The sequence below is a fragment of the Corvus hawaiiensis genome, chromosome 14, assembly GCF_020740725.1.
Source record: "Corvus hawaiiensis isolate bCorHaw1 chromosome 14, bCorHaw1.pri.cur, whole genome shotgun sequence".
NCBI classification, from domain to species: Eukaryota; Metazoa; Chordata; class Aves; order Passeriformes; family Corvidae; genus Corvus; species Corvus hawaiiensis.
The window spans coordinates 5,695,991-5,723,065 of NC_063226.1; the positions used below are offsets into that span (position 1 = coordinate 5,695,991).

The following is a 27,075-nucleotide window of genomic DNA, read 5'->3' on the forward strand; positions in this document are numbered from 1 at the left end:
GACAGCGCCGCGGGCTGCGGGACCCAGCGGGGCAGGGGGGCTGCCCTGGGGCGGCCGAGGGGCCACGGGACCCAGGGATGGGGGGCTATGACCCTCGTGGCTGAGGGACCCATGAGTGAGGGGCCGTAGTCCCCATGGGCTGAGGGACACAACCCATGGGTGAGGGACTATGGACCTCGTGGTTGAGTGACCACGGCCCCGTGGGTGGAGAGGAATGTGGTAGCCACGGGCGGGGGGACACGGTGCCCGGGGATGAGGGGCTATGCCCTCGTGGTTGAGGGGCCGTGGTCCTCCTGGGGAAAGGGCTGTGACCCCACGGGAGAGGCCACCATGCCCCATGTCCAGGGGCTGCAGGTGGCCCAAAGCCTGCGAGGGCAATAGAGGGATGGGAGCGCAGTGGGGCTGAACCCTGCGGCAGCTCCTGCCTCCGCCTCCGCCCGCCTCCAGCCCTGCCTTCCCTGGGCACTTTGCTCCCGGCCGCGGGAAGCGGGCACACTCGGCACGGCAGGGCACGGCCAGGGCCGCCCGCAGCCCCCGGCATGGCCCCGTCCCGCGTGGGGAACAGGCTGTCCCCGTGGGGGCCCCACTCCTGAGAGCCGCCCAGGTCTGCAGGTGAGCCGGGACAGCCCCTGTTTGGTGACAGCCGGGACAGCCCTGCCATGGTCACGCAGTCCCAGCTGGGCTCCGGGGACGAGGGACAGAGGTGGGATCTGCAGGGCTGGATGGGTGCAGGGTGGGGTCAGCCAGTTCTCACCAGCCCTCCGCCACCCTCAAATCCCTCTGTACAGCCTCCTCTCTAACACGCCGCCTCCTTCCTCTGTCACCGAGGGCCTTCATCCTCCCCGGTGTGGCCCCCTCCTCTCCTTCATCCTCCTCTCCATCCCCCAAATCTCTGTTTCCTCATGGGCTGAAGCTGCCCTGGTGCTGCCGTGGCTCAGCCTGACACCGTGGGCTCCTGCCCATTCCCAGGGGGACAGGGACAGCCCAGCAAGGGTGGAAGGGACCCCTCACCCCCACCCTGCCCAGGGTCACCTCGGGGCAGGGGATGGGGTGGACAGCGAGGGAAATGCCCGACCCTACTGGTGTCCCCGGGGAGGTGTCCCGACAGAGCGTGCCTTGGCTGCTCTTCCAGGCGAAGGGAAGGATTGGAATTAGGTCACATCCCCTTGTGCCGGGGCTTTGGCTGCATCAACCACGTGGTGATTAGGGACAAGGGTCCTTTTGCAGGATGTTTTGCATAATTTCCCCTTGTTTTGCAATTTCCAAGGGCTTAGTCGAGGAGAAAAGCCCTGTTTTTCCCATGCTCCAGCAGCAGCCAGTCCCAGGCTCACCCATCCCTTGGCAGCTGCTCCAAAATCCGCTCTCAACTCCCCTCTCCGAGCTCCTGCCTGCTGCTCTATGATCCCCAACACCACGATTCCCATCCTGTCCCACCAGCAGGGCTTTGGCTCTGGGGCAGAGTCTGCTCTGGTGTTGTTCCACTCATTCATTTTATTGGAGCCTTTCCAACATCTCCATGAATCCCCAGGGCTGGGGGAACCCTTGGATGTCACCAGGACTGGTGCTGCCAGTGGGGCCAAAGGACCGTTCTGGCTGGGCACATCTGCAGGACCAGGAGCTGGGGAAAAGCTGCCATTCCTGTGGCAAGGGCATCACGTGCCCTCAACGTGTGCCCCATGGCTGGCCCCTGCCCCTTCCCACTGGCCCATGGCTACTGCTGTGTTTTCCAGGACCCCTGGCTGCTTCCTGGGGAACACCAGGGGCCAGTCCATAGGCACCATGGGGGGATGTGTCTGTCATGGGCAAGGGATTCCCCAGCATTCCTTGTGGATCCACAAAATGGGCAGAACAGGAGCACCACCTCTTCCTGCAGCACCTTCCATCTCCCTGCTCCAAGTCCTCTTCCTGCCGGACATTCCATCTCTCCAGCTCCACGTCCTTCTCCTGCAGTGCCTTCCATCTCCTGCTCCAACTCTTGGCTCACACCTCGATCCCTCCTCAAAAACCCACGGCCAAGGATAGTTTTGCTTGGAATGTCTGCAAGGAATAGAAATGGGGCTGGTGGTGATGTGTCCTCAGGCTGGACTGATGTGAATCAGTAATTTCAATCACTGATTTTGGTTGTGACTAAGATGAGGAAGCAAGAAACCTGTTGAGATATAACTTGCCAAATGTCATCTTCTTCTGCATTTCTGTTTTTTCGGGGGTTATCCTCAAAGGAATGTGCTTGGGAATGGTTAAATCCCACTGCTGACTGCGCTCAGGCTGTATCAGCTGCCAGAAGCTGGGTGCCTGTGCTCTCCTCTGAGCAGTCCAGCACTCCATAGCTGCTCAGGATTTTTCCCTATGCATTTCTCCCACTCGATAGTTAATTTTTATTTACTGTCTTCTCCATATCTTAATTGTTTGGTGACCTGTGTCAGGGATACTGATTTTGGACACTGAACCTGCAGCAGCTCCACTCTGGTCAGGCTCAGGGCTTTGTGCTCCCTTGCACTCAGAGGTTGGAAGAGGAAATTGAATCTCCTGGTCCCTCATGTCCTCAGCAGCTTGGGGACATGTGGCTGCTGGGCCAGGACCACCACTGGCACCTCGCTTGCAATCTCAGGTTTTCCTACCGCTTGTTTTCCCTCCTGGCTCTGGGAAAACAAACCAAGTTGTTCCCCACTGTTAATATTTGATCAGGACCTGCCTGTTGCTCTCTGAACTCATCCCTGTGATAACGGCGGGAGCTGTGGCGGGTCGGCAGCCGCAGGGTGTTGGATGTGGGCCCGGAGCTCAGCCCGGAACTCAAACGGAGCCCCGGGAGCGCCGCTGGAGGGGCCCGGCCCCGCTGTCCCATCTGCCTGCTGAGTCATTTATGAGCACCTCTGTCAACCCCGGGTGTCTCTGCAGGCAGGGCGTGGCAGGGATGATCCCACAGATACACCCTGTGGGATATTCCTGCTGGGAGAAGCCTGCTCATCCTCACGGCAAAGGGAAAGGGGAGGGGGATGATGAGGGAGCCAAGGGATGAAGGAGCCTGAGAGGACATGTCCTTCCACCTTGTAGCACCAGCTCCAGCCAACGTGCATCCCTGAGCCCCGAGTCCTCCTCTGTCCTGGTGCCTGTCACCTCCTGGGTGAGCTCTGAACAAAGGGAGCTAGAAGATGCTGCAGCATTCTCTCCATCAAATATGGTTTTGGCTACACCGTCATCTCCACCAGCAGCACAGCAGCTCCTGCTCTCCGGTTACTCATGCAAGCATCCATCCTCGGTTGGAGGAATTGTTTCACCAGGAATGGTGGAGGGTGTGGTCAAGGCACAGGCAGCCCTCACTAGTCCTTTGCTGGACACCATGGTGGTGGCAGAACCTCCCTTTTCCCTCGAGAGTTCTGAACTTTGACAGCTTGTCCTCATGCCGACTTCCCAGGAGTTCCCAGATCCCAGCCTTTGATCCTAATGCTTGCAGGAGGGAATGTCCTGCCGGCCTTGTGAACTTGCTCTGCCATGAGCTGGGACGTGGCTCCAGCAGCTCCTCTCCACAGGGCTCAGTTCATCCCTTCCCTACGGACAGCACCCGGCGGCTCCTCGCTGTCCAGGGACACTCTCTCCCAAAGGCTCCTTTAACAGCCCCTGCAGGACTTCTCTGGGTCACAGCATTCCCCCGGACAAGCCTTTCTTCTCCTCCCGCCTTTCTTCTCCCAAGGAGCCCTTCGGGAGCAGCGGCATTGTCAGGATGGTGCCAATTAGGCTGCGGCAGCTTCCAAGAGGCTGCGCTGGCCCCGGCCGGGGGCTGCTGGTGCTCGTCAAGGTCTCATTGTTCGGCAGCCGTGGGGCTGTGCCCGGCGGGGCCGGCGTGGTGCTCTGTCCCCGGGGCGGAGCTGCGTCCCCGGCCCGCTCCCGGCTCCGCGTGGCGCAGCCGCCCCTGCGCCGGCTCAAAGAGGTGATTAACGGGTGATTAATGGGTGTCAGTGCAGGGGCTGCGGAGGGGAGGCTTTGCCGAGAGCCCCCCCGGCTCCCCGCGAGGCCCGAACACGCGAGTTGAGAAAAACCAGAGAACCATCAAAGTGGCCGGAGCTCCTGGAGGGGGAGAAAATCTGGCAGCTTTGGCTCCCTTCCATGCTTCGTGCCTGACAATGGTCAGGATCAGTGACTAGTGTGCTTTTATGAACTGCTCCCTAGGTCTGGCTGGCAGAACATGGCTGCTCCAGTGAGGACGTTCCCAGTTGCCCTGTGGACACCGACGCCGGCTCCCTGGCTGGGAGGGAACACCACGGCAGAGCCTGAGGCAAAGTGTGTCTTCAACGAGGAGTTCAAGTTCATCCTGCTGCCTGTCTCCTACAGCTTCGTCTTCGTGGTGGGGCTGCCCCTCAACTCCTGGGCCCTGTGGATGTTCATCTCCAGGATGAGGCCCTGGAATGCCACCACCACCTACATGGTCAACCTGGCCCTCTCGGACGCGCTCTACGTCCTGTCCCTGCCCACCCTGGTCTATTATTACGCCGACCGCAACAATTGGCCCTTCGGGACGGGGCTTTGTAAGATCGTGCGGTTCCTCTTCTACGCCAACCTCTACAGCAGCATCCTCTTCCTCACCTGCATCAGCGTGCACCGCTACGTGGGCATCTGCCACCCCATCCGCTCCCTCAAGTGGGTGAAGACCAAGCAGGCCCGCATCATCTGCGTGGCCGCCTGGCTTGTGGTCACCATTTGCCTCATCCCCAACCTCATCTTTGTCACCACCAGCTCCAAGGGCAACATCACCCTGTGCCACGACACCACCAAGCCCGAGGAGTTCGACCACTATGTGCACTACAGCTCCTCTGTCATGGCCCTGCTCTTTGGGGTGCCCTTCCTGATCATCGTCCTGTGCTACTGCCTGATGGCCAAGCGGCTCTGCAAGTCCAACTTCTCCAGCCCCAGCCTCCGGATGCCCTCCTACAAGAGGCGCTCCATCAAGATGATCATCGTGGTGCTCGTCGTCTTCGCCATCTGCTTCGTCCCCTTCCACATCACCCGCACCCTCTACTACACCTCCCGCTACTTCCAGGCCGACTGCCGGACCCTCAACATCATCAACTTCACCTACAAGGTCACGCGGCCCCTGGCCAGCATCAACAGCTGCCTCGACCCCATTCTGTACTTCATGGCCGGGGACAAGTACCGGGGGTGGCTGCGCCGCGGGGCTGCCCAGCGCCTCCGGCCCGTGCCCACCCTGGACGTGGCCTTGGTGTCACCCTTCACAGACAACGTCATGGATGGCAGCCACATCTCCAGTGGCACCCGAGGGACCGGGACCGCACGCAGCGGAGGCGGGTGCTGAGGGGATCCCGTAACCTCAGCCCTGGGCTCCAGGAGTTGCAGCCCCCCAGGGCCCTGTGTGGGCACCTCCAGGTCCCCAGACCTGAGCTGCCCCTGCCCAGCCCCTCAGGGCTGAGGGCTGGAGGTCATGGGCTGGTCCCAGCCCTGCCCCGGGATCCTGTGGGAGGAGGGTGCTGGTGCTGGGCAGGGCAGGAGAGCCACTGGGCACTCATGGGAATGGGAAGAACACTGAGGAGGCTCTTTTGGGGCAGCAGGCTGGTGTTCCATTCCAGGACACTCCTGGGGACACCAGGAGGGCTGACAAGTCACTAAAGAGAAGGGACACTGGTGCCTCGCTGTGCAGACACAGCTCTTCCAGATGACTCAGTGGTGACACGCAGGGACCAGACTGAACCTGGGGACAGAGCCCATGCTGGGCAGGTTGTCAGAGATGTCCCTGTCACACTGCTGGCCTTGGCAGAGGGGGAGGGACATGGCCTGGAGCACTTGCTGCCCATCACCCCAAATAAAGGCCCTTCCCCTCTCTACACTCAGGCCTGGTTGTCCCTTCAGCACAAGGAAGGGACAAGACACTCACCCTCACCCCAGAGAAAATCCACTGGGGCAGGCCCAGAGGGATGAGCCGGAGCTCCTGTGGTTACAGGAAGGTTCTTGGGAATTTCCCTTTATGGGTGTTTGCTCCTCAAATGTTTACCCAGGCCTTTTGTTTGACCAAGTGCCTGCGCAGAGCGGCGCTCTGAGATTGGTATCAGTGCTGTTGACTCTCCCACGCCAGCCTGGCAGGGATGGGACAGGGACAGAGCTGTCCCCACATGGGGAGCCCCAAGAGGGGCTGTCCCCATCACACCCTGCGAGTCCTGCCAGCCTGTGCCTAAGAAAGGGGCACCCAGAGTGTCACTGGGGTGTCACACCCCAGCCACTGCACCAGTCACACACAGCCACATCCCACAAGAGCTGCCCAGAGCAAGGAGAGGGCCCCAGGGATGGCACATCCCAGCCCCACAACCCTGTCCCACCCAGAGAGCCCCTCACTCACCGCTGAGCAGAGAGAGCAGGAGACCTCCCTCCTGAGCCCAGTTCAACCAGTAAGAGCTGCCCCTCACCTCCCATTATATCCAACGTGGCCCAGGTGCACCTGGGAGCTGCTTGGCTGCACCTGAGCGGTGCAAGGGCCCTGCCAAACACTGCCCCAGCTGGAGATGGGACTGCTAAGGAGGGGACATGCTGAGTGACAAGGGCACCCACACGGACAGTGCAGGTGTACGACTACAGCGCTGCCAATCCCAACCTCTGGAACACACACAGATGGTAGTTGGGAGGTTGGAAATCTGTATTGGGTATGGAGATGGCAGGAAAGGCTCATCTAGGGCCACGTGGTCCTGGCTCAAGCCACATCCACAGGTCCCCAAGTCCAGGAGTGTCCCCCTTCCACCCCAGGGTGGGCTGTCCCCCCAGGCTGGTCCCACTCATCATCAGGATGCCACCCCAAAGACCCCACATCAATCCCTGCTCCCATGAGAGCCCCTCCCTCAGCTTGTGGTGACCTGGTTATTCCAGGGGGACTGTGCCCATTGCTGACCCCAGCCCCACACCAGCCCCTTGCAGGGGACAGCTGTGTCACCCACAGCCCCTCCAAACCCCTTGCAACGGGGACCCTTTCCCAATCTCCCCCTCGCTTCCCCCTCTCCTCCCACCTCCCGCTCAGGTCGGAGGAGCAGAGGGCCAGAGTGGGGACTGTCCCCCGCATGCCCCCCATGCCAGGCTGGCCGAAATTCCCCCTGCAAGAGCCCTCATGAGCCAGGACGGGGCCGGCGCTGGTGGCACTCAGAGGATGTGCAGCTCGTCTGACTCGGACAGCCCATACTTGGTCTTGTTCTCCTTGAAGAGCTTGAGCAGGGCATGGATGTAGAGCTCGTGGTACCGGTCCACCAGCTCCCGGCTCGGGTTCTCCACCTTGGGCACGGCCACCGGCTCCCCCACTGCCGGCAGGAGACGGGTCAGGATGGTGGCAACACACCCGGGTTGTTGGGGACACAACCCAGGAGATGCCTTCCAGCACCACCCACTGTGGGGTGTCCCCTTACCCCCCGCCCTGGGGACCTCCAGCCCCGCTGCTCACCCACTGTGGTGATGGGTCTGGAGAAGGGCAGGAAGCCGTGGGAGCGGCCGGAGGTGAGACCACGGCCGTAGAACAGGCAGGGAGCGAAGCCCATCATCTTCTGGAAGCGCCGCTGGATGCTCCTCATCCAGCTGCCCTCCTCAAAGACCACCTGGCGGAAGAGGTCGTTCTCCCCAAAAGAGAAGGAGGGGACGAGGAAGGCCCTGAGGAGGGGACACGGTGGGTGGTGACGGGGTGCTGGGGACTCCCGGGATCCGCGGGGGTGGCAGTGCCGGTGACCCAGCCGTGACCCACCCGTGCCGCAGGGCCATGCGGACGAAACCCTTGCGATTCTTGAGGATGAGCGTGGTGACGCCGGGCCGGCAGGACAGCGACTCGGCCGCGCCGCCGATGACGATGGCCACGGCGTTACCGGTGCCTTTCTGGGACAGCAGGTACCCGATGGCACGGCGGGTCACCGGGCACAGCCCTGCGGCGGGACGGAGCACCGGGGCTGTGGCACCGCAGTGCCCGGGCACCCGACAGGGACCGCCGAGGGTCCCCCCGAGCGATGGGAGCTGGTGGGAGCAGCGCAAGGACCGTGCAAGGGCTCCTCCTGCTGCGGGCAGGGAGCGGGCAGGGGGGCGGGCGGAGCGGTGAGGGCAGGGTGGGCACAGCGGCGAGGGAGGGCACAGGCGGGGTGTAGGCAAGGTGCGGGCAGGGTTTAGGAGGGGTGCAGACAGGGTGTAGGCAAGGTGCGGGCAGGGTGCGGGCAGGGTGCGAGCAAGGTGAAGGTGGAGCTCAGGCAGGGTGCGGGCAAGGTGAAGGTGGAGCTCAGGCAGGGTGCGGGCAAGGTGCGGGCAGGGTGCGAGGTGAAGGTGTCGCTCAGGCACGGTGCAGGCAGAGAACCATCCCTGCCCTGCCTGCTCCCGGGAGCACCATCCCTCCCGTATTTCCCTCAGAGGGATCAGCCCCCTCCCCCGCACCCCCTTGCCCATGGGCACTGCGGGCAGAGCTGGGCAAGAGAGGGGCGGGCAGGGGCTCGAAGCAGCCCCACCCGAGCTGGGCAGGGCAGGCACCGCTCACCCCCACTCATCAGGTACTCCCGAAACACGGGCAGGCGGAAGTTCCCGGCCAGCGTAGTGAGGAAGGAGCGGATGCCCGGGAACAGCTCCTCGAAGCCCGTGGAGCCCGTGATGAAGTTGCAGAAGGCGCCGACGCAGAGGATGCCGTGGGGGTGCGAGCCGATGATGTAGTTGTGGCTGGGGGAGAGGTCGTGTGTCTTCACCAGCTGCGGGGACAAAAAGGGTCACGGGGACGTGACGGTGGCACCGCCTTTTGGGTGGTCCCATCCCGTCCCGGCCGTACCTTCACGGGGAAATAATCCCGAAAGTGCTTCCACACGGTCCATCGCCGCAGGCACGGCAGCCTCCTGCCACCTGCGAAGCCGGGAGGAGCCACAGGAGATGACGGCCAGCCCAGCCCAGCCCAGCGAGCAGGATCCCAGGGAAACGCGCCCCGCGGGCCGCTGCATCCCGCTTCCCACCGTGGTGCTGATGATGGGGGAGCGGGGGGAAGGAGCAGGGCGGTGCTCCCCGTTTTCTGGGAGGAACCCGGAGAAAGGCGGACCCCACCCCCATCATGCTGCAAAGCTGGAGGAAGGGGGGACACGGCCACCCCACCTTTCTCCGGCGTGTCCCAGTCGAAGATGATCCACGCCAGGTAGAGCACGGGGACGAGCCAGAGGCTGGTGAACAGCAGGTAGATGAGGAGCAGGAGGCTGACGGTCCCTGCGGGAGCCGGGCAGGGGGTGAGCGGGTGTGTGGCCCCCCTGGGGACCCCCCCGCAGCCCCCCACTCACTCACCCAGCAGCAGGAAGCTGAGCACCCACTGCAGCACGGCCAGGAGCTGGAGCGCAGAGCGGACGTCGCGCTGCGAGGGCCAGGGCACGGCCAGCAGCGTCCTTAGGGCAGTCTGGATGCTGGCCCGGCTGCCTGCGGAGAGGGGGACACGGCCGCCGCCCAAAACAGCGCGGCTCGCACACGGGCGGGGCCAGCGGGCTGCCGGCCAGCACCCAGGGGCGCCGGGAGGGAGGTGGGATGGGAAGGATGAGCAGCTGGGTGAGGAGGGATGGGATGTGGGGGGTGGAATGGAAGATGCTCATCCCCAGGGAGCTCTGGACCATTCCAGGAGTTGGCCCTGGGCAATCAGGGCTGTCCCCAGAGCAGGGGACACCTAGGCACCCCCAAGCCCAACAGCTCCGTGCACCAGCGGGGCCGAGAGCAGCGGCACATCCCGCTCAATGCCCAGTTCCCCAAGAACAGGACCATTCCCGTGCCGTTCTTGGTGTGCTCAGGGTCCCAGGGGATTTGGGGATTTCTCAGATGGCGCAGCAGGGAGGCACCACCCCCAGCAAGTGCCAAGGCCAGCGGCAAGGCCGAGCCAGGGTGGCCGGGGGTGGCCATCCCACTGTGTCCCCACAGGGACATGCCGCTGGCAGCGCAGCCACTCCGCTCCCCCTGCCACCCCTTCCCTCCAGCCGACCTTGGTGAACCATTAACCTCCCTGGGCTGGGAGCCAGGATCCAAACTCCAGGTGCGGCCCTGTCCCTGCTCCCTGAAACGGGCCCGAGGCGCCGGCCCTGCCAGCACAGCGCACCTGGCCAAAGGTCCCCCACGCCGAGACCACCCCAGTGTCACAAGAACCTTGTTTTCTTGGGAAAGCAACCCCAAATCCGCATGTTGGCCAGAGAGGTGATCAGGGGGACATGGCAGCAGCCCTGTTCCTGTGGCTCCCCAAGCCAGGGACCCCCGGATCAGAGGAGAACCACCAACCACTGGATGAGGAAGCTGGTGGAGTTTCAGTTCTTCCCAGCTCAATCCAAACCAGGAATGGGACAAGTGAAATAAATTAAACACTGGAGCCATCTCTGGCCCATGGGGGATTTTTCCAGTGAGGAATTTTTGTTCCTTTCTCCCATGCAGCATGCTGGGCTCTGAAAGATCCCTTCCACCCACCCTACATCCCCCAAATCCCAGCCACCTGCAGAATCCAGTCCCTTCTTTTTCCCAGGGAAGACACAGAGTTCTTCCCAGCAAACTTGTGCCCACCAAACAGTTGCTTTTTAACATCCTTCTCCCAGCTCCTATTCCAAAAGCTCCATGGAAGTCCAGAGCACAGACACAGAACACCCCAGGGCTCTGCTGCCGGCCCCATCCACGGCAACAGGAGCCTCTGCAAACCTAACACTTGGAATTTGCAGGAGCATCTTGTGTGAAACATTCCCAAATGTCATCCGAAATTTCATCCCTGTGGAGCAACTGTGCGTTTTCCTGTGGAGTTATCCCCAAATCGCTCCCAACACCCCCTTTCTCCTCAGCACTCCCAAGCAAGCTGACAGCAGTGACCACCACCAGCTCCCCACATTGCTGGAGAATCAGGAACCATCCCAACCCGCTTTGAGAATCTCTTACCGCTGAGATTCTGGGAGCAGGCTGCGATGATGGTTTTCATGGTGGCAGGAGCGCCGTGGTGCCGTGGCTGGAAAGGTGAGTTGGGCAATCAGAGGGTGCCGGGTTGTGTGTCCAGAGGCTTTAACCAGGTGACCAGAGGGACCTGCTGAGGGGAGGGGACCTGCTCCAGCTGGGATTAGCAGCACGGAGAGGAGCTGGAAGGGTCACACCGAGGGTGAGGCGCTGCTGCCGTGCTGGGTGGTTGCCGCTCCTTGGAAAATCCCGGCTGCCGGTGCTGGCAGGGGCTGAATTCCTCTGGGAACGGTACTGCTGCATTCCCCTGGGAATGGTACCGTCCACGCTGGGGTATGTCACAAACACTGCCGTGTGACAGCCCCAGAGCCACCCAAAAATATCATCCCGAAGCTGCACAGCCACCAGACCATTCCCGCTGCTCCCAGCCCCAGGATGGGCACTCTGCCTCCAGCCCAGGAAGCCTGGAGCGCTATCTGCAGAGGATTGAGGGTAAAAATGATGAGAAAGGGAAATAGGAGTAGCAAAGAGTCAGCACTGAGGTGGGGCTTCAGGCCAACAGCCCAAGGAATGGTGAGAATCCACAGGGAGTAAGTCCCTGAAGCTGCTTCTCAAGATCCAGCTCTCCAGAGGTACTCCCAGGAATTGCTGGCTAGCATCAGTGCAGGAAAGGGATAAACACACCCACAGGGCTGTGGTGGGAAAGTAAGAAACGTTTCCTGGGAGATTTGGAACCCACAAACCCCTCTTGTGAATTGTAGGCACTCAGTACCTGGGAGTAAGGACCGTATTCCCTGCAGGCTTCCTGGGCGAGGATCAATTCCGAGGACAGGGATTGCAGCTCTCCTGCAGCCCAGCTGTGCCCAAATCCTGCTAATTGGAAGGAAAACCCCCAAACTGTCACAGAATCCCAGTGTCCCAGGGTAAGGAGGCACCGTGCAGGTGACACTGCTCCAGGTGACACAAAGCACCAGCCAAGTTTCGTTTTCCATCCCAGTATTTTTACCAGGTTTGGAACAAGTCCGTCCACAGCTACCAGCCCATACTGGGCACTTCCAGAGCTTCCAGCTGTGATTCCTCACCTCCCTGCACACACCTGCCCTGTGCCAGCACCCAGTGACAGGTGCATCCTGTTCTCCCCCAGTCAGGAATGGTGCCAGAGGGATCCAGAGAGTTTTTCCCCCTTCAGGGGTTGTTCTAGAGGGTTTCAAAGCACATTGACTACTTTGTCTTGGAATATGGCACCATTTGTCCCAGTTCTGTCCCTTGTGGGCTCCATGAGAGAGTCCAGGGTTCACCCTCTGGAAAAGCTCGGGATGAAGAGCAAGGGAATTTCACAACAAGAACGAGGCAGCACAAAGAGAGTTTATTTTGCTTAAAATAGAGAGGAAAAAAAAAATAAATACATCCACCCACAATACAGAGAGCAGTTTCCAAATCCATGGAGCTCCCCTTGGAGGCTGCCTCCACCTGGGAGGGCAGAGGGAGCCTGACCCTTTTGGAGCTGCCCCTCAGAGCTCTGGGGCACCCCCCAGCATGACCAGTGCCCCCAGTCTGACACGGAATGCGAACCAAAGCAAGGGGTCACGTGTCCTCCTGCCATCCTGTCCCCTGCCCATCCAGGCAATTCCCGGATGCTCCACCTATGTACACTGTATTCCCTCCTCCCTCTCCAGGTTGCTCTCCCAGGATCTCCAGGCCCTGCTGGCAGCCAGAGCATCAGCCCATGTTGTGCCTGTTGCCGTAGCCCCGGGGGTGTGTGTCCTTCCAGTCGTCCCAGTCCCGAGCTTTCCGAAGAGCTTCTTCATCATCCTCCTCCTCCTGTGTCTCCTGCTGCTGCTTCTGCAGCTCCTCATCACTTGCACCTGCTGGAGTGGAGGGACAGGGAGGAGATTCAGGTTCCTCAAAGCCCTGCTGGAAGCTGGGCTTGCCGGGCAGCAGGAGTGGGAATCATGGAATGGGCTGGGTCACAGGGGATCTTAAAGCCCATCCAGTGCCACCAGGGACACCTTCCACTATCCCAGGTTGTTCCAAGCCCCATCCACCCTGGTCTTGGACAGGCCAAGCACAGTCTAACCCAGTTGTTTTCCTAATAAAGCTTAAATTCTTCCACAGCCAGGGGTGTTCCATACCCTGCACACATCCCTGTTCGCCCACCCCCTCAAGAGGCTTCCCAAATCCCCTGTTCCCATCTCTGTTCCATACCTGGAACCCTCTGAGGGGTGGACACAACTCCCTGCCTCTGGCGCTGCTCGTACCAGTCATTCACAGTCATGGAGGGCACCGCGGGATAGCCAGCTCCAAACACCCTGCAGTGGGACAGAACCAGGCAAAACCAGGCAATGGAATCCCCTGGAATGAGCAGGAGCACAGGCACAGGGCTATTCCACGATCCAATCTGTGCTAAGGATATAAGGATGGCACAAGGAGGGCTTGAGGAAGGCTTTGGGGTGAGCCAACTGTGGCCTTCCCATGCCTGAGGTAAAGACGGAGAGGGCAGGGTTAGGTGGGATTTTGGGAAGGATTTCTCCCCTGTGAGGGTGGGGAGGCCCTGGCACAGGTTGCCCAGAGAAGCTGTGGCTGCCCCTGGATCCCTGGCAGTGTCCAAGGCTGGGCTGGACAGGGCTTGGAGCTCCAGGAATAGGGGAAGGTGTCCCCAGGACACCCCTGGGAACTGAAGCAGATACATGGAAAGCTCAGGATAAATCATGTCCCAGCCATGACAGGAAACCTGGTTTCTATCCCATTCTATGCTTCAGGTGCTGAAATTCCTGCATGGATTTCAGGGTGCCACAAACAGAAATGCAGACATGAAGGTACCACCTGGATTTCTGCACTTGATGGAATATTTCAGACTCGACATGAGAGTCCTGCCTCAAAGTGTGGTTGGATAATCCCAATCCATACCTGGCCTGAGCAGCATCCCGGGTGAGGATGAAGGGTTTCAATGGAGGTCTGGCTGGCCGGGAAGGGCCGCGGAAACCTGCTGGAGCCTGGGATGCAAACAACAGTCACCAAGGAATTGTGGGGATGAGAATTCCCCCTCTGCTTCCCACTCCCAAGTCATTAAAGCTCTGGTAGAGGAGGAACACCTCAGTTCTCAGAGCAACACCCCAGGATGGACAATCCAGGCCTGAATTTGGTTTAAATCAGGAATTCCAACTGTGCCTGTACAGGAATCACTTCCTGTGTCTCTGTGCCACCTGCTGGGGTCAGAGCAGAGCTGCCAGGGCTGAGCTCAGAGCAGAGCACGAAATGTTGTTCATTGCTCCAGTGGAGCATTCCGAGCTCGTCATTCCACGGCATCTCCAGGACACCTCGGAGGAGCTGAGTCCCGCAGTGCCAAAAATGACCTCCCCAAGCAGCCCTGCCAGGGGGCTGTGCCAGCACATCAGGAGCCACTGTTCCCAGCAGACATCCCAGGTCACAGAAATCCTGGACACAACGTTCTGCACAGGGATTGCAGTTCTGGGGGAATGTCATTCCAAAAGGGCTGTAACACCCGGACACGCTGCAGACCAGGAGTGGAGGCTTGACAGAAACCACAAGGGTCTTATTTTAATTCCCCAATTCAACTGTTCTTCAGAATTAGGGATCTGCAGAACCCAGGAAAAGCCTTTGCACAGCCCAGTTCAGCTCCGATATTCCAAGCTCCAGCATTCCAGAAGGCCAGGACTGTGAGAAACATGTGGCAACCCAAAACTCAGAATTCTGAATGAAGGAAACCCCACCAGCTCACGTTGTGATCGAGCCCAATTCCAGCTGGGAAGTCACTGAATAAAACTCCAACTCTGCCACTGAATTCCTCTGGGATTCATCCCACCATGCCCATCCCACAGCACCCAGATTCCAGGAGAGCTCCCTCACCTGCCTGGCTGCATCCCTGCTCCTCAGGATCACCAGCTCCTGCTCGATGCTCTCAGTCTCCTCCAGGCTGGTGCCGATCCATTTCTGGATCTGGAGGATGTAAAACTCCCGGATCTGATCCTCATCCGCCGTGCCGCCCTCCACGGAGCTGCTCATGGAGGCCAATTTGTTCTCCAGCTCCTTCTTCTGTTTGTATCTGGCTCAAACACAGCAAAATCAGATCATGGAATCATTTTTCTCCGGCCCAGCCCAGCCTTGGAGTCTTTACCACCCTTTCTAAGAGGTTCAACAAAATTTCATGGAGGTTGTGCTGGTTCCTGTTGGAATTTCAGCCTCTCCTGTCTCTTAAAAGCAGCTGTAAAATGACATTAAATTCAGAGGGGCATTGATGGTTTTATTCTTCTCCCAAACATTGAGGAATCCTTGGAAACTGAAACCTTCCTGGTAAAATTAGGCAAGACTGGAAACATCAGTCTCCTGGAGAAAGCAGGACTGAGAAAAATCAATGGAATGGCTGGTTTGAGTTGATTCCATGTCACACAAAGAGAATAAAACCCTTTTCCAACTTCTGTCTCAGGTGGTTTTGTGTGTGCAGGTGGTTTTTTTAATATAATTTTGGCTTTTTGACCTATTCAGGAATTAGTTATTAAAGGGGAGAACTCCCTATATAACAAACTTCCAAGCTAAATTTATTTTTACTTTTTCAGGAATTAGTTAGTAAAGGGGAAACTACTCCTGTAGAACACTTCCAAACTAAATCCTTGTGTCCTCCTTCCCTCAGTTATTGTCATCTGAAGAATGAACAATAAGAGCCCAGAACCTCTGGGAGATGAGAGGACAAGGGGCATAAAAGAGTAATTCTAAACAAGAAACCATTCCCAATTAGAATATAAATTGTGCTTTTCTATGTTTTTCTACCCAATTTAAGCAGGTCCAGCCCAGTTTGGACCTCCCAGTGTTGCCACAATGAGCAATTCAGTGGCCAAAATCCCAACCAAAGCACCAAAGGCACCAACCACCTCTTTTTTAAGCTCTAATGAACCCACTGGTAGGAAATTACCGGTTTGGAAGTCTTTATGCTGCCAGCAGTGATTAAATAACTAATGGTAAAATTAATTATTAAAGATTAAAGAGCTAATTATAGGTTTTTGAGCAGTTTTTCCTCAGAGACCAGAAACTGGAGACTCTGTCCCTCTGCAGCCCTACCTATTAAACAATGAGCTGCATCTCTTAAAATAAGCATTTGATGATCAAATTATTCCAATGCCCAGGGAAGCTCTTCCCTGTCCAACCCTGCACTGCCTCAAGCTCCCACTCCTCCCAGACCCATTCCCAAAGCCCTTCCCACTGCACAGAACCCACCTTTCAATTTTGGCTGTCCTACTCATGGCCATGGCCACCAGGTTGGGCTGGGCGGGGTCCCGGGGGGCCGAGGGGCTCCCGGCTCCCTCCTCGCTGGAGGTGCCGGGGGCCAGCTGGAAAGATCCCAGCCCGTAGTTCCTGCAGAGCCGGAGGAAGCGCAGGAAGTGCTCCCGGGCAGTCTCCAAGTGCTCCCTTCTCCTGCTCAGGTCCACCTGCTTCAGCGTCAGGGCTCCCAGCAGCGCCGGCAGCAGCATAAATTTCAGGTCGGCCGAGGCGATTTCCTCCAGCTCCTCGTTCTCGCTGCGAGGGAGAGACCAGGGAGTCCAGGAAAAGGAATGGAGATGGGAAATGGGTTGGAGTCATCCTGTGAGGGGCGGCTGAGGGAGCTGGGGGAGCAAAGGGGGCTCAGGGAGGACCTTGTGGCTCTGCACAACTCCCTGACAGGAGGGGGGGGTCGGGCTCTGCTCCCAGAGAACAGGGACAGGGGGAGAGGGAACAGCCTCAGGCTGGGCCAGGGGAGGCTCAGGTTGGACAGCAGCAGGAATTTCTCCATGGAAAGGGCGGTCAGGCCTTGGCAGGGGCTGCCCAGGGAGGTTTGGAGTGCCCATCCCTGGGGGCGTCCAAGGAAGGTCTGGAGGTGGCACTCGGTGCTCTGAGCTGGTGACAAGGTGGGGATCGGTCACAGGTTGGACTCGATGGTTTTGGAAATCTTTTCCAACCTCAGTGATTCTGGGATTCTGTCCCGCTCCCGCCCTACCTCTGCCCTGGCCGGGGACCCTCCCTGTCCCCCTCAGACGCGTCCCCTGCGCTCACCTGAACAGCTCCAGCTGCGCCACCATGGCCGCCGCCCGCTGCAGCGCGTCCAGCCCCTGTCGCACCTTCTCCTGCACGGCCGGGGCTCCCGAGGAGGGCTCGGTGCTGGCCTCCAGCTCGTCCCAGAGCCGCTGTCCCAGCGCCAGCAGCTCCGCCAGCCGGGGGCCGCCCGCGCCCGCCTCCGCCATCATGGGCCGGGAACGGCGCCGCCGCCACTTCCGGCGCGATCCGGAGCGACCGTACCCGCCCCGGCCGCCATCTTGGGGAGGTCACTGCCATAACAACCACGCAGGGCGCCATCTTGGGGAGGTCACTGCCAAGACAACGAGGGGCGCCCTCTTGGGGAGGGCACAGACACAGCCGGGACGCGGGTGCCGCCATACTGGTGAGGGCAGGCCGAGGGGCAGGGGCCCGGTGGGCGCCGTGATAGCCCCGGTGGGCGCCGTGTTGGCCCCGCGCTCGCCCCGCGGCCGTGGAGCCCCCCGGGACCCCCGCGGCGGGCGGGCACCGCGGGCAGGCACGGCTCGGCGCGGCCGGGGCCGCTCACAGGCCTCGAGTGCCTCCACTCTTTTCCCTGCCAGGTCCTGCCTGGCGCACGGACTCGCACGGGTCCTGGCAGGGAGCACTGGGATGGAGTCTGGGAAAGTGGGAAAAAATGTGGATAATTAAGATAAATTGGCAGAAAATATTCGTTTTCCTGCTGTATGAAAGGCGTATACAGTGGAGATCCTTGATAGTGCAGTGCTGGATGTCAATAAATATACATTTATTTGTTTAAGCACAGCACCTTCCTATTCTTCTCTATTCTTTCTACAGTACAAGTGGGACATGAGACCTTTCTCCTTTCTTTTTCATCTATTTCGCTCCTAAAATCTCTAAAATTCAACCAGGCATCAGGCAGGTTAGGGTTAAATCTGTGTTTTTGGGAGCAGGTTATTTCCCTTAGAAATGCAGGTGATTGACCTGTCTGTGAGCAAAGTATGGATGTAGCAACTACTACTACTGCTTGTTACTGCTGAGTAATTCTAACTCAGCCTCTGAGGATGACTCAGTTTATGATTTATTCTGTTTGTTTTCTTCATGCCTGTGTCAGATTGTGCAATAAATTGTTACTCACAGAGCCCAGGAGCGCTGTGGGTCCTCAAAACCTGTCCGGCCGCAGGTCTGGGCTGATGGGAGGATCTCCTGGATATTCCCAGCGGGATGGCAGCCCCAGGGTGCCTCACGGCCACGTCAGTGTCTGCTCTGCAGAGCAGGGAGTCCCAAGGCTCCCTCCTCACCGGAATGGCTGCCCAGCCTGGGAGAAATCAAATCCTACCCTGTGAGGGTGGGGAGGCCTTGGAATGGAATTCCCAGAGAAGCTGTGGCTGCCTCATCCCTGGGAGTGTCCCAGGCCAGGCTGGACGGGGATTGGAGCAACCTGGGCTAGTGAAAGGTGTCCCTGCCCATGGCAGGGGCAGGATGGGCTCTGAGGTCCCTTCTACCAAACCATCCCAGAATTCCATGATTCCAAGGGACTGAGAGCTGCTTCTCCTCCGAACCCCCTGCAGCCCCTTTCAGAACTGACCTTCCAGCTACACCCAAAATTCCTCAGGCTGCAGCTGGATCCCCCTCGGGTCTTATGGTTCTTACTCACCCCTGTTTGTCCCTGTCCCTCAGCTGAAGATCCCCACACGGACAATCCCTGTTTTTGTTTGTCGTCCTTAGAGCACCACAGCACTGCTGAACAGCCCGGGAATAAAGGAGAACAGAGAGGGAAGGGTTTTTCCTTAAATACGGGCGTTTACTCATGTGTGTGTCTTGTGGTGCGATGGTGCACGGACCAACCATCCCAAAGGTCACAGCAACATCCCCCAAATATTCCCAGCAATGCAGGTTGGACGGGGCTTGGAGCAACCTGGGCTAGTGAAAGGTTCCCTGCTCGTGCCAGGGGGTGGAACTGGATAAGCTTTAAGATCCCTTCAAACCAAACCATTCCAGGATTCCCTGATTCCGTGAGATGCTGATCCACAGCTGAGCCCCTTTCTGGGCTTTCTCCTCCTTCTGGCTCAGCTCTGTGAGCAGCACAAGGGAAAGCAGGTGCAGGTCCTGATCCACGTTCCTGTGGGAGCTGCAATCCAGGGCTGTGTGGAAGAGGTATCCCTACATATCCTTGAACACAGAGTCATCCTTCCTCCAAAGTACTTAATTACAATCAGTTTGTTGCCCTTGCTCAGGTTACCCTCCAGGAATGAGTTATGCAGTATGAATATTATAATATTCAATTATAATATTATAATAGTTAACGAATAAAGAAATAAAAGGAAAAATAAATATATCAGTGTTTTAACAGCAAAATCAAAAGAATCCATGAAAAGCACTCGCCTTCCTCCAGACTTCGTTGTTTGCACAAGTTTGACCAGCAACAAATAACCACCTTCACACCAAGGTTACTCCCTTAAAACCCCTGGGACAAACGCAGGGATCATTCCCACCGCATCCACCCTCTGGCTGCCGGTTCCTGGCGGATGCTCCCAGCCCTGCAGATCTCACATCCCTGCTAATTCCAGGTGTGGGCCCGGATCCCAGCTGCTCCCACGGGGAGCGTTGTCACAGAGCTGTCACCTCCTGCCAGCCTGACCCTTTGCACTCTCCAACTAATTCCGGCGCCTTCCCATTTCCCGCAGGATTCCGCCTGCACAGTGACACCTCCAGTCCTTTCCCAGCTCTTCCCCGTCGGGCTTGGAGTCAAGGAGGGAGAGGAGGAGTGGATTCTGCATATTCAGCACTTGACCCTGCCTTTTTCCCAGGCAGAAATTCCAACGGGACCTCTCTAGGAGGGATCCCGACGGCTCCCCTGGGCATTCCTTGCTATTGTGGCTCCTCTCCTCTCCCCCAGGCGCTGCGTGTTTGTAGTTACCAAATGCAAATCACATTTCCCACCCTCCTGGCTGGAGTTCTCCACAAGATCCTTCCCGGTTTTTTATTCTCCTCTCACCAGCTCGTTTTGCAATGCTCGGCGGAGTCCGCAGCCCCTGCCGGTGTCACCTCCCTGTGATCTGGGATGCGCTGGGAGGTGGATGGAGGGAAGGCACCGAAGCAATCCTAGTTTAGTACCCGCAGCCCTCCGGACACAGAAACTGCGGCAGTTTTGCAGCCTGGCCGCTGCAACTCCTTTTCCTGAGGAATGCCGGGCACTGACCCCTAATTGCATTTTAAAGGGAAAACTCGAGATAGCTTTCGGCCTTGGGCAGCTGCGGTTTTCCAGGCGCTCTGGGAAGGGAGATGGCAGCGGGCAGAGCCAGTCAATGGCACGTTAACAACTGATAACGAGGGTTAACTCCCTCCTGGCCCTCCCTGAGCTCGGGCTCAACTTCCAGCCCCTGCATCCTCTCGAGCCACCTCCGACTCCTTCCCTGCTCGCACGGAAACCTGGAGCACATTAAGGGGAGGGGATGTTTTACAAGAAACGCTCATGAATTGATTCCGTGACCCAGCAGAGACCATTAAAAATGATGGAATGGATATGGAAATGAGTAATCGCCCAGCTGGTCTCGGGCTGAGCGCGGCCAACTCCAGTCAATGGGAACTAAAAATAAAGCGGAGCTGCTGGAGCTCTCTGGGAGCTGCAGGAATCCACACAAAGATTCCCATCCCATTTACCTGTCCTCCTGGTGCTGTGGAGTCTCTCCAGCACTTGTTTGGCCCCACCCTTCCTCTCCAAAGGCTGCAAAAGCAGGAATCTCATCCCATCCAAGCTCTTGGCCAGAGAGCCAAGGGAAATGTGGGAGCCCCCATCCCTGACTCCCAACCCCTTGCTGTTCACACACACTCTTGGGTAGTCCAGCCCGCATTCCCAAGGATCAGAAATTAACCCTGGACTGCTGCAGTTTCCAGCACCAGCCCTGAATCCCAGGCAGCCAGTTCCCAGGCAGCTGGAGACCTGAGGCAGCAGGGGATAAAACAGGAGCTGAGGCTGGCAGGGATCTGTAATTAAAGGCAAATCTAGGCCAGTGAGAAGCAGAAAGTTGAAAGTGAGCTGGTCCTCAGATATGTGTAAGGAAACGTATGGACACAGGGATACAGCCTCTCTTTCTCCAGGACCAGCTGGGAAGGACAGGGAGGAAAGATTGTCCTAGAAAACAAGGCACAGAGAGTTATAACATATTTATAACATATTTATTTAAAATCCCACACCAGAATCCCGCTTACAGGAAGTACAGAGGCTAAAGATTCTTTCTTGCTTCCCCAAGGCCCTGGAGTCGTGTCCCCTCTCCAGGCCAGAATTCCAACACACCTGGCCCTGAGGGGTGGAAGGAGTGGGCTGAAGACCTCAGTGGGCCAGAAGGAGGGGCAGGAAGGACAAGCCATGAGAATTTCACGTACTGAGTGAGTGGGCTCCCACCTCCGACGTGGGGACAGAAGCTACAGTGATGCCATGGCTGGGCTGTCAACACATGGTCAGGTGTGGGTTTGCCAGGCTGCCCAGTTTTGGCAGCCCCCAGGACCTCTCCTGTCCCTGGTGTCTCTGCCATCAACAGAGCAGCACCATCTCCATGCAAATGAGATGCTGCAAAGGGCACTGGAGCAGTGTTTTCCCCTGAGGAGGAACATCCTGGATGAGCCCACAGCAGAATCCTGTTCCCAAAGGGGCTGCCCATGACCCCCTCACCCGAAGCAGCATTCCATCCCAGTGGATAACTCCACCCCTCCCATCCATCACTCCTGCCTTTCAGGCCGCTGTCAGAATCCTCCTGCAAAGGGACAATGGCAGCCCAGGGTCCCTGTTCCCCCAGGAGAAAGGGGCCTGTGGAATGATCAATGGCTTCTCCCAGCTGGAGACAGAGGGCTGGCCACTGACCAGCTGCAGGAGGGCAGCTTTGTCCTGTCCTGAGGTCTGGGTTGGAGGGGACCAGAGGCTTCCTAAAATCTCTCAGTCTGAGGTTTTCCACGAGAGACAAGGCTTCCTGCAGAGCCTCCTCCTTGCAGGGGGCATCCCTTGGGATGGGCTCCTGGTGTCCAGCTGTGCCTGGTGGGTGCCAGCATGAGCTCTCCTCCTTATTTGCAGACGTGTCTCTGCAGGCTGCGCCGGCAGCGCTTGCACACCACGGAGCAGCACCAGCGGTAGCGGCAGTGGCAGCGCTCCGTCACCTCCTCCGTGTAGGTGTTGTAGCCACGGCCACAGCACAGCAGGTCACAGCTGTCACTGCCCACGGAGCTCCTGTTGCACGGCCTGGGGAAAGATGTGGCACCTGGGGACCTGCCCTCCCAGGCTCTGGCCTCTCCCAGAGCTGGCGTGCCCAGAGCAGGAGGCAGCAGGGTCATGGAATCATGGAATGGTTGGGTTGCAAGGGACCTTAAAAGATCACTCAGTGCCACCCCTGCCATGGGCAGGGACAGTTTTCACTATCCCAGGGTGCTCCAAGCCCTGTCCAGTCTGGCCTTGGACACTCCCAGGGATCCAGGGGCAGCCACAGCTTCTCTGGGCACCCTGTGACACGGCCTCCCCATCCTCACAGGCAGGAATTCCTTCCCAAAATCCCATCTAAACCTGTCAGTGGGAAGGCATTCCCTCTTGTCCTGTCCCTCCATCCCTTGTCCCAAGTCCCTCCCCAGCTCTCCTGGAGCCCTTTTAGGCTCTGGAAAGGTCTCTGAGCTCTCCCTGGATCCGTCTCTTCTCTAGGTGAGCACCCCCAGCTCTCCCAGCCTGGCTCCAGAGCAGAGAGGCTCCAGCCCTCGGAGCAGCTCCGTGATGTCCTCTGGACTTGTTCCAACAAGTCCAGTTTCTGTCTTGTGTTGGGGTCCCCAGATCTGGACCCAGCAGTGCAGGTGGGGTCTCACAAGACAGGGATTCAGAGATTCGGAGATGCAGGGATCTGCTGCAAGCTCACCCCAGCCCATCCACGCCAGCTTCCCAGGCCGCTCAAACCCAGCGGTACAGGCACTCCTGGAATAAAAGGCTGGGTTCTTCCTACCTGTCCTGTGTCCCCAGAGAGCCCAGCTGGGGGTTTGGGGTGCAGTAGTCGGGAGAGTTGATGAGATAAACAAGGTCCATCTCTGTCACTGGCCTGGCATCCCCTTCCTTGGGGATCAGCTGCTTCCTGGGCCCCACGAGCCGGTGGGTCACCTTGAGGGCTGCCAGGTACCTGGATTTGAGGTCAGAGGCGATTTCATCCAGATCTGGCAGCCCTTTCCAGCAGGTCTTCACTGAGCAGGAGCCTGAAACCCCGTGGCATTTACACCTGGTATCCAGGGAGTCCCTGAGCACCTGCAGAGCACAGGGAAACAGGTGAGTTTGCCTCTCAGACCCCAGGGACTGACTCCCAAGGACACCCATGGGAAGTTTCAAGGGGTGGAAGAGCTCAGAGCTGAATATAAGGGGGTGATCAGGGGCTCAGCCCTGCTTCAATCCCTTCTGTTAAGAACCTGATTTTTGGGGAACTTCCCATGGGAGCTGACAGCAGGGTTGGGGGCTTCCCAAGCCTCACCTGGGGAACAGGAGTGGATGGAAGCAAAAAGACTGGATGAGCTGGGGAGCCCAGTGGAGAGGGGCAGGAAGAGCTGTGTTTCCAGTGAGAAGGGTGGAAAGAAGCACTGGGAGTACTGGTGTGAGGTGTCAGATAACTGGGAGTACTGGTGTGAAGTGTCAGATGTGCTGGCTGTGGAAAGGGTGTGGGACGTCTGGGGGTGAGCAGCAGTGGGGGGTGTCTGCTGACACACTTTTTGACCATTTAGTTGCCTCCCGATGTTCAGGACATCCCAAAAACCTGGCTGGCATCTGCTGCCTTAAATCAGGGACCTCTGCCCCTGCTGCGAGGGGTGCTGGGCTCCGTCTGTCCCAGGGGGCTCAGCCCCTCTGTGTGACCCACTGCAGAGTCCCGGGGGGCTCATGCACCCCATCCCAGACTACAGCAGCCCTGGTGGGCTCCATATCCCCCACCCCATCCTGCAGAGCCCCGGGGGCCCCGCACCCACCGCCCGTCCCACGGCTCCGTTGTGCCGGTTCACCGCCCTGAGCCCGGGCGTGCCGCCGGTGCCGGCTCTGGCGGAGCCCTCGGTGAAGGCGGCCCCGAGCTGGAGGCCGTGGCTCAGGTTGTCCCCGCAGCCGCCCCAGCGGGAGCCGGGCGCGGGGGGCTCGGAGGGGCCGGGGCCGCAGGAGCACAGCGGGAGCTCTCCGGAGGCGCAGGAGCGGGCGATGCCCTGGGCCACGGCCGCTGCTGCCAGGGCGTGCACGAAGGCGGCTTCCCGGGTTCCTGCGGAGAAAACAGGGGTATTTCCTTCCTCCCCGCCCAGCCAGACTCCTCTCTCACACATCTCACAGTGCAAGGAGTTTCTTTATTTCACCTTGCATCAGGATAAACCCGAGGCCTCCCCATTTTCATATTTTAACCTGTGGCCCCCCCTATTGCACTGCCCGTGTCCAGCCTGTATCCCCACCTCTTCCCCCGCTTCTTTCGGAGCCCTGGCAGCTGTTTGAAATGGAAGCTCCCGTCTGTCACCTCCCCCAGATGGAAGTTACGCAGGATTAACACCGCGTAAAGGCAGGATATTTACTCCAAAACAGAAATCCAAGGCAGAAGCCACCGGGGAACGCGCCGCCAGCCCGGGCTTCCCCCGGGGGCAGAGCGGGAGCGGCGGCACGGCCGGAGGAGCATCCCTTACCTGTGAGCAGGTCGCGGCCGAAGCTGGGGGCACGCTGGATGGAGGAGCAGTTCCACCTCATGTCCGCAAAGCTCTGCTGGCACAGGGCCTGCGTCCGGCGGGCGGCCCGGACGATGCTGGGCATCACCTCCAGGTGCCGGCGGCACAGCTGCAGCTGCTCCGGCACCAGCAGCCGGCAGTGCTGGCTCTCGTTCCAGGCCACCCCGCTGCCCGCCAGCCCGCTGTGGGGAGAGCTGGGCGTCACCGAGGGGCCACAGCGCCCCGAGGGACCCGGGGGCAGCCCCAAGGAGGGGGAGATCCCTACTCACAGCCACTGGATGGCTGCGGAGAGGCCCAGCTGGCACAGCAGCGCGGTGGCAGCGGCGGCGGGGCGGCCCATGGCCGGGAATGGGGCCGGGATGGGGACCGGGACAGGGACTGGGAGCAGGGCTGGGGCTGCTCGGCCCCACCACCTCTTTTGTAGCAGTGGTGGCGGCGAGTCCTGCCCCCCGGGGAGGGGAACAAAGGCGGTTTCGGTGCCATTCACAGGGTTAGGGACAAGGAGGGGCTGGAGGGGGGTCCAGCTGTCATTAGCAGTGACCGTCGCCAAACAGCACCTGGGAGGGGGTTGAGGGACCAGCACTGCAGGATGTTCCCCCAGCGCTGCCAAGGCCAGCACTGCTCATGTCCCCAAAGTGCCACATCCCCACGGATTTTAAATCCCTGCTGGGATGTCACTCCACCACTGCCCTGGGCAGCCCTTTCCATGAGAAATTTTCCCTAATATCCAACTAAACTTCCCCTGGCACAGCTCGAGGCTGTGTCCTCCTGTCCTGTCCCTTGCTCCCTGGGAGCAGAGCCCGAAGCCCCTGGCTGCGCTCTCCTGTAGGGTCAGCACAGGCCCAAAATTTCTATATTTTTTTCTTATTTTCTTCACAAAAAGCTTTAAAAAGTACATTTTTCCTTGACCCAGAGGAGTGCACATCCCTGAGCTGGCACAGGCACCAGCCCTGAAGTGCAGGCAGGAGCTGGCAGGGTGCTACAGCCAGGGCTGGCACGTGCCTGTCACAAGGTGCATTTCTCAGGATCTCTCCCTCCTACAAGTACAAAACCAAAAGTGCTGCCTGATGCCAGTGAGGAACCAGGTAGGCTGGGATTTTCCCAGAGTGGGAGGTGACATTTGACACAAGCCCAGCTGACCTCAGGTCTTGGAAAGGGTCACAGATTGAAACCCACTTTTGAGGCTTGCAATTTCTCCCTGGCTGTGCTACTTCCCCTCTCTCTGGAAAGTGCTTTTCCTTGACAGAACTGAACTGGGAGTTGGTTTTCACCCCTCTGTGACCTCTTACCTTGGCAGGACATGCCTGGATGGTTGATCATTGTCCCCTCGTGACCTTCCTTTGACTTAGGATCGTGTGCACTAAAACCGGCACTCAGGGCTTGAGTCATCCTTCCCAAACTATTCCCTCGGGATGCAAAGGCCACAGCTCATTGTGCTGCAGCAATGGCCCTTGAGGAAGGGTCCCAGGTCACTCCCAAATCCTGAGCAGTTACAAGGGGATTGGTTAAAGGGTGGACAGAAAAGGAGGAACACAAGGATAACCCAAGTCTGTATTCCCTAAACACCAAATCCCGTGTTTTGGGGTCTGTCCCTTGTGGTTTCCAGGTAAACATCTCCTCAGGGCATGGATGGGGTGTCGTTTTGGGACCTGGAGAATCTCCAGGGTGTTGCCAGGACAACCCAGGGGTTGGATGGCAGCTGGGAAGGCACCTGAGTTCCCAGGAGGTTCAGAAGCCATGAGAGTGGTCAGGAAAAGCTGCTGGAGAGCAGGAATGCAGAGAGGAACCACTCCAGGATGGGCTGGCAGGACGGAATTCCCTTTACAGGTGATGGGAGCTGGGATCAGCACCAGGACAGGGGGGCTTAGTCCCACCCCATCCCTTGCTTTGGGATGGGAGCTCACCCTGGGGACTGGGCAAGGGGAGCAGTGCCAGAACACTGTGGAACTGTGCCCCGATGTCACAGGCTGCCACCTCCCACCAGAGGTATTTTTACCAATCCCTCTTCACAGGAAAGTTTTGCAATGACTGAGTAGTAGGAAAAACACAAACCCTTCCTTTTAAAGCAAAGCCAGCCCTCCTTTGAACGTCAATTCCTCTTTTTAGATCAATCCTTGGAACAACCGGAGGGTGAGTGCTAAAAATACCCCTTCCTTCCCCTCCCAGGCTGGGCTGGCTCTGTGGGAAGGAGGGAGGCAGGAGGGGATTCCCAGCCCAGGAGAGGCTTCCCTTCCTCAGCTGGGGCTTCACTGGCAGCAGGGAGACCAAAGGAGCCAGGAGAACATTGGGAAAGGTCCCTTCCACCTGCCTGGTGTTGGCCATCCTGGGGACACAGGGAGGGGACAGCTCCAGGAGGGGCTCAAGGGGCAGAGCTGGTGCTGGGTCGGAGCTCCTGGCATGAGGCTTTAGTGGAGGAACAGCAAAGGATGGCCAAAGGTTGGTGTCCCTCACTCCTGGGACTCAGGG

General features: G+C 58.9%; 4 protein-coding genes across 5 annotated transcripts; 1 reads left to right on the forward strand and 3 right to left on the reverse strand.

Moving 5' to 3' along the window:
* The first annotated feature begins 486 nt into the window (after positions 1–486).
* P2RY4 (pyrimidinergic receptor P2Y4) lies at positions 487–5,831 on the forward strand. Its single transcript, XM_048319319.1, has 2 exons — positions 487–612; positions 4,165–5,831. The coding sequence occupies exon 2, from the start codon at positions 4,181–4,183 to the stop codon at positions 5,303–5,305; it is 1,125 nt and encodes a 374-aa protein (XP_048175276.1). The 5' UTR covers positions 487–612; positions 4,165–4,180; the 3' UTR covers positions 5,306–5,831.
* A 785-nt stretch (positions 5,832–6,616) lies between these two features.
* Positions 6,617–10,982, reverse strand: LOC125333431 (diacylglycerol O-acyltransferase 2-like). Of its 2 annotated transcripts, none has more exons than XM_048319318.1 (8): positions 10,876–10,982; positions 9,268–9,396; positions 9,085–9,192; positions 8,771–8,841; positions 8,489–8,693; positions 7,718–7,892; positions 7,424–7,626; positions 6,617–7,283 (listed from the first exon to the last, which is right to left on the reverse strand). In XM_048319318.1, exons 1-8 carry the CDS (start codon positions 10,913–10,915, stop codon positions 7,129–7,131), a joined length of 1,086 nt encoding a protein of 361 aa, XP_048175275.1. In that variant the 5' UTR covers positions 10,916–10,982; the 3' UTR covers positions 6,617–7,128. The 2 variants fall into 2 exon arrangements, with proteins under 2 accessions (XP_048175275.1, XP_048175274.1); XM_048319317.1 differs by having other exon boundaries at positions 9,268–9,462; positions 10,876–10,979.
* A 1,249-nt stretch (positions 10,983–12,231) lies between these two features.
* On the reverse strand, positions 12,232–17,158 carry IGBP1 (immunoglobulin binding protein 1). The gene is made up of 6 exons (XM_048319266.1): positions 16,930–17,158; positions 16,117–16,416; positions 14,755–14,950; positions 13,795–13,880; positions 13,093–13,196; positions 12,232–12,755 (listed from the first exon to the last, which is right to left on the reverse strand). The coding sequence occupies exons 1-6, from the start codon at positions 17,118–17,120 to the stop codon at positions 12,607–12,609; spliced, it is 1,026 nt and encodes a 341-aa protein (XP_048175223.1). The 5' UTR covers positions 17,121–17,158; the 3' UTR covers positions 12,232–12,606.
* Positions 17,159–21,073: 3,915 nt separating this feature from the next.
* LOC125333256 (protein Wnt-11b-like) lies at positions 21,074–25,335 on the reverse strand. The gene is made up of 5 exons (XM_048319081.1): positions 24,879–25,335; positions 24,571–24,791; positions 23,884–24,161; positions 22,884–23,176; positions 21,074–22,141 (listed from the first exon to the last, which is right to left on the reverse strand). Exons 1-5 carry the CDS (start codon positions 24,947–24,949, stop codon positions 21,967–21,969), a joined length of 1,038 nt encoding a protein of 345 aa, XP_048175038.1. The 5' UTR covers positions 24,950–25,335; the 3' UTR covers positions 21,074–21,966.
* Between the last annotated feature and the right edge of the window lie 1,740 nt (positions 25,336–27,075).